The 8,749-nt window shown below is 61.6% G+C and overlaps 1 protein-coding gene across 2 annotated transcripts in view; it reads right to left on the reverse strand.

Annotated features, from left to right (window-relative positions):
* Nucleotides 1-352, reverse strand: part of CCDC136 (coiled-coil domain containing 136) — a 25,763-nt gene extending 25,411 nt beyond the window's left edge. For both annotated transcript variants that reach the window (XM_026660310.2, XM_026660311.1), the window contains exon 1: nucleotides 288-352. In XM_026660310.2, the coding sequence (XP_026516095.1) occupies nucleotides 288-324 (37 nt within the window). In that variant the 5' untranslated portion in view covers nucleotides 325-352. The remainder of the gene's footprint in view (nucleotides 1-287) is intronic.
* Between the last annotated feature and the right edge of the window lie 8,397 nt (nucleotides 353-8,749).

The following is an 8,749-nucleotide window of genomic DNA, read 5'->3' on the forward strand; positions in this document are numbered from 1 at the left end:
CAGCCCGGCCCCCGGTCCCAGCCAGACACCCCCCAGGTCACCGCAGCCCGGCACCCGGTCCCAGCCAGGCAGCTCACTCCCATCCCCTCCCTGCACAGTGGGGCACTGGGGGGCGGGGGTGGAGGGCCCGACGCGGGAGGCATGGGAGGCAGCCCAGCAGCAGAGTGATGGGGGGGTGGAGAGATGCGGGAGGGGTGGAGGGATGCGGGGGGGGGGGGGGCCGGGGGGGGGGGGGGGGGGGGGGGGGGGGAATGGAAAGATGGGGGGGGGACTGCAGCCCCACTGACCTGCGCGCTCCTGCCTCCGGCCCGGCTGCTGCGCCATGGCCGCTCCCCGAGCCGCTGTGCGGACGCGGAGCCGGGGCGGGGGTGTGGGGAGCTGGGGGCGGAGCAGGGTCCCCCCCCCCGCTTGGGGGCGGGGCTCCAGCCAGGCCCCCGCGGAGCTGCTGCAGGGGGAACCCGGGGACAGGACGCTGCGCCCCCCCCCCCCGAACACCCAGCCGGGGCTGAGCCCCCCCGAGCCGAGCCGGGCTGCTCCGCTCCAGCTGGGGGGGCCTTTAACTCTTCGCTGGGCCCTGCCCACGCACATAGGCAGCCCACGCGAGCCCCCGGCGCGGACAGGGCAGGATCGGGGCCCCCGCCCCCTTGTTCGCTCACCCCGGAGAGATGCAACCGCCTCTGGGGTGTGACCAGCTGGCGGGGCCAGGGGAAGGCTGGGGCTGGGGGCTTTGGTCTGGAATGACCAGGAATGGCCGGGAGGGCGGGTCCCTGCCCCCTTAGCTGCTCTGGGGCACTGGGGTCAGACTGGCTGCCAGGGGAGAGCCCCCCTCCGCTGAGCCCCTGCGCTGCCCCCCCCGCACAGCGCCCCCTAGCGCCACCCCGGTGTCATCACGGAATGAGCGGGGAGGCCCCCTACGGAGCCACTCACATTAGCCCAGGGGTGGGCAAACTTTTTGGCCCGAGGGCCACATCGCGGTTGCACAACTGTATGGCGGGCCGGGTAGGAAAGGCTGTGCCTCCCCAAACAGCCTGCCCCCCCACCCCCTATCCAACCCCTTCCACTTCCCGCCCCCTGATTGCCCCCCTCGGAACCCCGGACCCATCCAACACCCCCTTCTCCTTGTCCCCTGACCGCCCCCTATCCAACCCCTCCCACTTCCCACCCCCTCACTGCCCCCCTCAGAACTCCCGACCCATCCAACCCCCCCTGCTCCTTGTCCCCTGACTGCCCCCTCCCAGGACCCCCACCCCCATCCAACTCCCCTGCTCCTTGTCCCCTGACTGCCCCTCCCCTATCCACAACCCTGCCCCCTGACAGCCGCCCTGGGACTCCCACCCCCTATCCAACCGCGCTCTGCTCCTCGTCCCCTGACCGCTGGGCTCCGTGCTGTGGTTTGTTATTGTAGGGTTGCCCCTAGGAGCGCTGGGCTCCGTGCTGTGGTTTGTTATTGTAGGGTTGCCCCAAGGAGCGCTGGGCTCCGTGCTGTGGTTTTTTATTCTAGGGTTGCCCCCAGGGCTGCTGTTGATTACGATGTCGACAATCAAAGGGGGCTGAAACATTTGATAACGATCACATGGCGCTTGCTGATGGACCTAAGAAACCCCCCGTGTGGGGAATGGCCGCGAACTGCTCAGCAGCCCCCAGCACTGAAAGGTCAGTGCCGGCCTGGAACAACCAACTCAGCCCGTCAGCGACGGGGACCACCCGGCCCAGCTCTGCGCTGCTTCCCCCGCACAACGGGCAGTGCCCGCGAGGCCCCTGGCGCATCAGTGACCCGGCCCCACGCCCGCGAGGCACCGAGCAAAGGAACAGCACCCAGAGTGCAGTGAACTGGAGAGAGCCGTGTGCGTCGGCCACTGTCTGCCCTGCAGAGGGCAATGGAGCAGACACACACACACACACACACTCTCTCAATCACACCTGCTTCCTGATCCCCAGCGCCCCTGCTAACCCCCCCCAACTCCCCAGCACCCCACACCGCTCCCCACTGAGCATCTGCTCTGCCAGCCGCGCAGACCTGGGCCTGCTCTTTGAACCACTTCGCCACAGACCGGGCGCTGCTCCGGAGAGGTGGCTGCCAAAGCCGGGCCTGCGGTAAAGAACCTTTGGAGCTCCCGGCTGCCCAGCCGGGCGAGGGCGAGCCCACAGCCAAGCTCACGGGCCTGGAACTTGCTCCCCGCTCTCCGTCCCTGCCAGGACTGGAGGGTGAGGCTCCAGCTCCCCTCAGCAAAGCAGGGTGACCCCCCATGGGCAGGCCATTCAGCACACTTCGCTCTGGCTGCCCCGAGTGAGGTTGGCATCGGCTCGGGTCCCGGCAGGCTCAAAGACGTGTGCCAAGTCTTAAAACATTGTACCAAACTAGCGTCCTTCTGAAAGCCTGATCGTTTTCCAGGCTGCACGGCCGAGTCACTCCCAGCGAGAGCAGGGTGGGACCTCACAACCCCTGACCCCCGGGACAAAGTGGGAATGTTCTTAATGTTTTCTCTGACGACTGTGCCTCAGTTTCCCCATGTGTTACTGGAGTGTCTAGGTGGTGGGTGTCACGGAGTATGGGGGGACTCAGGGCCCTGCACCCCCGGCGTCCTGCGATTCACCATGACTCTCAGCCAGCCAGTAAAGCAGGTTTATTTAGATGACAGGAATACAGTCCAAGACAGGCCTTGCAGGCACAGACAACAGGATACCCCACAGTTAGGTCCATCTTGGGGTCCTTGGGCACCCCAGCCCACCTCCTGGGGTCAGAGCCCTCCCTGCCTTCCAGCCACCTCACCAGCCAGCTTCCCAGACTCTGCCTTCAGCGACCCCTCCCACAGCCTTTGTTCAGTCTCCCGGGCAAAGGTGTCACCTGGTCCCAGCCCCCTCCTGGGTTCTCATGTTACAGGCTCAGGTATTTTCAGTCAGTCTCCCATCCCCCAATGCGGACCATCCCAGCCACACTCCCCTGTCAGCATTCACAGATCACAGTAAGAACAGACCCAGTTCGTCACAGTGGGATAAGGGTGTGTGATTGGTGCAGAGACCCCTAGAGGGCAGGTGTGATGTCAGCTGGCTGCCTGGGCACAGAGAATGGCCGATACTCTTGTGTCCTGGCAACGGATATAAACCTCCTGTGCCCCACGCTGGCTGGGAGTCAGTGCTGGCTGTGGAGTGGGGGTGCAGGGCCCCTGTGGGGGCGGGTGAGGCTGCCCCAGGCGTCCCAGCCCAGTGGACTCACTGCAGGGAGCTCAGGGGGTGAGCGGGGGGGCTGAATGCTCCGAGGTCAGACCCAGGAAGCGCTGAAGCCGAGAAGGCTCCTTGCCCTGCGGAGAGTGGCCCTGCGGGGAGACCCGGCGCCAGAGTCCTGCCTGGCTCCGATCCCAGCGGGGCCAGAGCCCCGAGCCTGGGACTCCGGGGCACCCCCAAACCCGCCGCTTCTGCCCCAGAACTAAAGGAGAATTGCCATTGGTAGGACCCATAGCAGAGCAGTTCCCCTTCTGTCCGGCGGTGGGCAGTCTGCCATGACGCTGATGTTCATGACCGGTTCTAGTCCCCAGTGCAGTAATTAAGGAAGTCTGTGTTGTTAGTTAAGGAGAATGCACCTTACATTGCTGTGGCATCTTCCAAGCCAAATGACCCCCAAACACCTCACTCACCGATTGCTACCTCTCTAACCCGCTGGCATGCAGCCACCTCTGGGGCGGGATGGTGGCGCTGTTAAACAGTGGCCAGCAATGCTCTACGACAGGAAGTGGAGAAGAAGCCAGTTGAAACTGGACGAGCCGATTTGTTAGCCCAAGAGAGGAATCACTAAATGGGAACCTGGTCGGGGCATCAGGGTTCACACCCTGCGCCTTGCAAAAATTGCCAGGGGATCTTCCCTGGGTTCAGGACCTTGTTTTTATCTTGGATCGTTTGAACAGTGGCCTGTCTAGCCACACAGCGCCCTGCAGCATCATGCCCACTGGGCACAGGGGTTAGCACCAACTCAGCTGGGGGGCACCTCTACTGAGTCCCCCACTTCCTTCCTTCAGGAACCCCCTAGCACCACAATGGGGCACTAGGGTCAGCACTGAGGCAGAGGGGTGACTGCTCCCATACTGAGCTCTGCAGCCCACTCCTTGCCACACAGCACCCCCTAGTGCCACCCCGGGGTATTGGGGTCTGCACTGGGGGAGCGCCCCTACTGAGCTCTGCACCCCACTCCCTGAAGCACAGCGCCCCCTAGTGCCACACTGGGGTACTGGCTGTGGGAAGAGCGCAATGGAGCTCCTTGCTGCATGCGGATTTTCCCTCTAGGTCACGCCAGTGCTGCTCAGCTCATGAGATCCGAGTCCCCCCTTGGTGCTGGACATACTGCAGCTGCTGAGGTCCCTGGCGCTGCTCACACTTCTCCCCACTAGCCCCCGTGTCTCGAGAGCACTTACCCAGCGGGAGAGATCCCAGCTCCTGGCGCCCCGTGAGGGTGCCTCCCGCCGCCCGGCTCGCCGGGGGGCCTAGGCCAGGCTCGGGTTGCAATATACCCACGCGCTGCACTCCTCCGGCCTGGTTATGCTACAGCCCTGGGCTGGGACTCGAAGCTGCTCACTGCCCTGCTGGAGAAGAACAGTAAAGCAGGGGCCTGTGCACGCGATAAAACTCCACCTGTGCATTTAGTGCCGCTCACAGCCCCAGGGGGAGACAGGCCCGGTCCGGCTGCAGGGCCTGCCACCCCTCAGCCCACCCCTATGCTGGGGGAGCTCCCTCTAGAGGGGAGAGCCAGGGCTGCCGGTCGGCGGGGGGATTGTGGTGGGCACCAGTTCCTGGGAATTGCACCCAAAACCTCCAGCTTCTTTCTGGATTGGCAGCCCCTGGCAGCTGGAGGGGGAAAGGTTCGCTCAGGCCACCATGGGCCACCCAGTCCTCTCTCCGGTCGCTGCAGTCAGTGGATGGGCAGGGGCTGGTTCTCGGGGGGTCTTTCCCTAGCAGCCAGGCAGTGCTGTGCGAGCTAAGGCGGCCTCCCCTCTTGCCCCCCATCCCACTTCTCACTTCCGCTCATGGGGTTCATGTAGCCCGGGGCGGGCTCTGCCTCCGGGTGAGGGAGTTTGAGCCAAATTAATGGGGAAGGGGGGAGGGGCGGAATCCATTTCCCCACGATAAAAAAGAAAATCTCGCGGTGTTTTTCTGAACAGCTGTGCCATCCAAACGGCAAGGGGATGGGATGTGAATGGTGAAATGGGGCCAGGAAGCCGCCCTGCGAAAGGCACGGGGTCCTTGCCGGGACCCTCCCTATTGCTGGGACTAAGTGATGGCTTGTTCAAAACCTGCTGCCTTTTTATACCTTTCTAAAAAGGAAACACCGCCCCCCCCCAGCCCCGAGGCAATTCCACCTTAAAACCCCGGGCTAAGGGAGTATTAGGGGTGCACAGATAAGTGCTCAAAAATCAGGCTGTGACAAAGTTAAGTCAGGGGCACCCATTAGGTGGGGCTGGGGGGGGAATACCCCCCACACACACACACACGAATTTTGCACTTGCTCAAAGTTCAATAGGCTGCCGCGCTGGGGGGGGGGGCATGGCTCAATCGCTTTTAAGCCATGGTCCCGAACTAACCCAGTACAGCTGCTGCCGGAGAGCTCTGGACCGTCGCTCTGGCTGCGTGGTCCCACTGAAATCTGACCCAGCCACCCCCGTCCCAGATGGAGGGTCGGCCGGGCCAAATGGCACTGCGACCTGACGCACGGACACTCTGATCTGGTACAGCCCAGTGTAGGGGACTCTGCCGAGACCTCGATTCCTGGATCACCGTCTCATGCACTGTGGGGGCAAGAGCGAGGGGAGGCTCCCCTGCTGAGGGAGTCCCGGATGCAGGGGGGCAGACCAGAATTTTCCCCCTCATCACAAGACATATCTGAATTGGCGCCACTGAGGTTAGGTCATGGGCAACCTTAACTCTGCCCCCTTGCAGGCATCCTTTATGCTATAGCCTGTAGGTACATGATCACATACAATTTCTCAGCTATGACAATGTCAGACATTCTTTCACTGCAGCCTTAGGTACCTGGGTAGTGTCTTGTAGCGCTGCGTCCTTCTCTGTATGACGGAGTGCCCAGAAAAGTCATTTATAGTTAAGTACACTGGGTAATGTTCTTATATGACATACAACAGATTACGCGGAACAACACAGACTTGGCTGGCAGATGTACGCCACCCAAGTTAGCCTCCTGATCCGCTGACTCACACCCCAGAAAGGCCTTGCTGCGGGTGGAGAAAAAAATGCACAGTTCTTATCTGCTAAGGTAACGATTGTGCTACATACCTTGGAGCAAAGATAACCCAGCGCAGACCAAGACAATGACCAGTATGATAATGAAACTAGTGCCAGGATAAAAGAATAGAAAACATGTTATGAGATGCTGCATACACTTATCTATGATATTCTATTTTCTTTTCTGAGTACCCAAAGGTGATCATGAAATTAAAGCCTGCACCATAACAATGCATGTGTGCAAAGGGGGCAGAGTTAAGGTTAAGTGAGCAACCTTAACTTTGGCCTTCCCTAGCATTTGCACCATTATTCTTGCAACCGTACTAGTCACTTAATGCAGTTATGGATGGGATATGCACATGATGCTATATTAATAGACCGTTGCATCTCATCCCATCACACAGCGCTATGCAATGCCAGGGGGCAGCAGCTCCCACACTGATCGGTGCCCCTCTGCCATTCCAGTCACTAAGAACCTCTGCCCATGTGCTCTAGAAAACCAGGCAGACAATCCAGAAGGCCAAACATTTCCAAACAATCAAGAATCTAGGACAATAGGAGGAGAGACCCTTTAGAGCAAAGCCGGTTGATCACACGGAGAGGTGCTCTAGAAAGGCACACAGTCTAGCCAGAGGCTCTCGAAAGACATCCTAGACGGAGAACAACGTTAGAGAAACGCACTCGGACGATTACTAGCTAGAGATGGGGCTGGATGGGGGTGGGGAGCGAGGCTGTCCTTTCCATTTTCGTCCAGCGCAATGCGAGATCGGGCTATCCTGTAGCATCCTCCGATTCCCTTCCATCCTTCTCTGACCTTGCTAGAGTGCCCGTTGCCACGGTAACAAGGTGAGGCAGGAATATCCCATCCCTGAAAGCCAGAGCGAGAGGAAGATGCGCTGAAGGCCCAAGGTGGGCCGGCCACAGGGGCTGAGCCGCAGATACCCACCGAGGGGGGGGACACGTCAGAGACGAGCCCCGGGAAGGTCGCCGAGCGAGATCTCGGCGCCAGGCAGGGGGAAGAGAGAGGGAAGGGGGGAGCTTAGGGAACTGGGATCATTTCTAGGGCTAGGCGGGTTCGGCCGAGTGCGGTTCTTGTGGGTCCGTTTCTGCTCCGGGCTCCGATTAGCCTGCTGGGCTGGAAATGGGAGTTTGGGGTAAGCAGCTCAAGGGAGCCCTTTGTCCTTAATCCTCCTTCGATTTCCCCCCCCCCCAAAGGGGTCAGGGGCTGAGCCAAGCTCCTCTCTTTAAGCTGATTTCACCTGCTCATCCTTCCGGGGAGGGGGCCGCTCCTCCTTGCAGCTCCCCACCGCCTGCCGCGTCCCTGCTAGCGCTGAGCCCGATCTTGTCCCTGGGACGGGGCGGGGGAAACGGGGCACCGGGCCAGCTCCAGGGCTCCCCCAGTAACCCAGCCTGGAAGGAGGTCAGCTTTTGCCTGGCCTGGCCAGGCTGGGATCTCCAGGGGCGGGTGCATGTGCTGCCCCCTTCAAGCAGAAAGGAGGGCGAAGCTCGGCTCACCCCCTTTCCCGGGCACAGCCTGCGATCTCCACTATGGGCCAGGGCGGCCGGAGGACGGGGGAGCATTGCATGAGGGGGACTGGGGTGAGGAAAGCGGCTGCCTCTGGGCAGGCTTGTCACACAACGCTCCAGGAGCTGCATGCCCCCCCCCCCCGCCTCTCCTAGAGCCATCTTCACAGGCCTCCGTGGGCCAGGACCTGGCTGCTTCAGCCCTCACCGCCCCCAATGACACGAGCACTGCGAGCAGCCAGGGCAGAGCCCAGGGTCGATGTGGGGCTGCTGGGGGTGGAGGTTTCTAAGATGCCCAGAGATCTGGGTAGCGAGGGACTCTGGTAGCCCAAGGGGCTCAGACTCTCTCCAATTTGTCAACGTCCAGTTGGAAGTGCACTCTGACGGCCCCGTCAGAAACAACGCGGGCGCGAGCGTGGTGGTGAACGGTCCCGCCCCCTCGAACGGCCTGGAAGGATCACGAGCTGTGTTTCTAGGGGACGCCAGGTGGACAGCTAGGCCAGTCCGGTAGTTACATTACCAGGCTCGGACGTGACAGAGCTGCGGTGACGGCCCAGCCCTGCCCCAAACACGCCGGCTGAGTCGTTTCATTGCTCTCTCGGCCCCGCCTGTAATATGGGGATATTAAGGCTCCCTTCTGTGTACCCTTTGTCTGCTTCAGTGTGGAGGAACAGGGGACAGGAGTGAGCGTGTGTCTGCGCACAGCGGGGTCCTGATCTTGGCTGGGTTCTGTAGGTGTGACTGGACTATAATAATATGGGCCTGTCGCGGATCCCACAGCTTTTAAACAGGCCCTTGGAAGAACCCTTCAGTGGACCTGACCCCCAGCGGGCCCTTCTCGTCTTTCAGGGCAGGCCACGCGGCCTCCGAGACACCAGCCCTCCCGTTTCACGCCGCGAGCTCTGCCCAGCGCGTCCAGCTGAGCCAGATGCCTGGTCTGAGACTTGTCCGCTCTGCAGGGACCAGGGCACCTCAGCCAGTATTTGCAGGGGCGCCAGGCAGC

This window comes from Terrapene carolina, unplaced genomic scaffold, assembly GCF_002925995.2.
Source record: "Terrapene carolina triunguis isolate 2854851 unplaced genomic scaffold, T_m_triunguis-2.0 Scaffold750, whole genome shotgun sequence".
NCBI lineage: Eukaryota > Metazoa > Chordata > Testudines > Emydidae > Terrapene > Terrapene triunguis.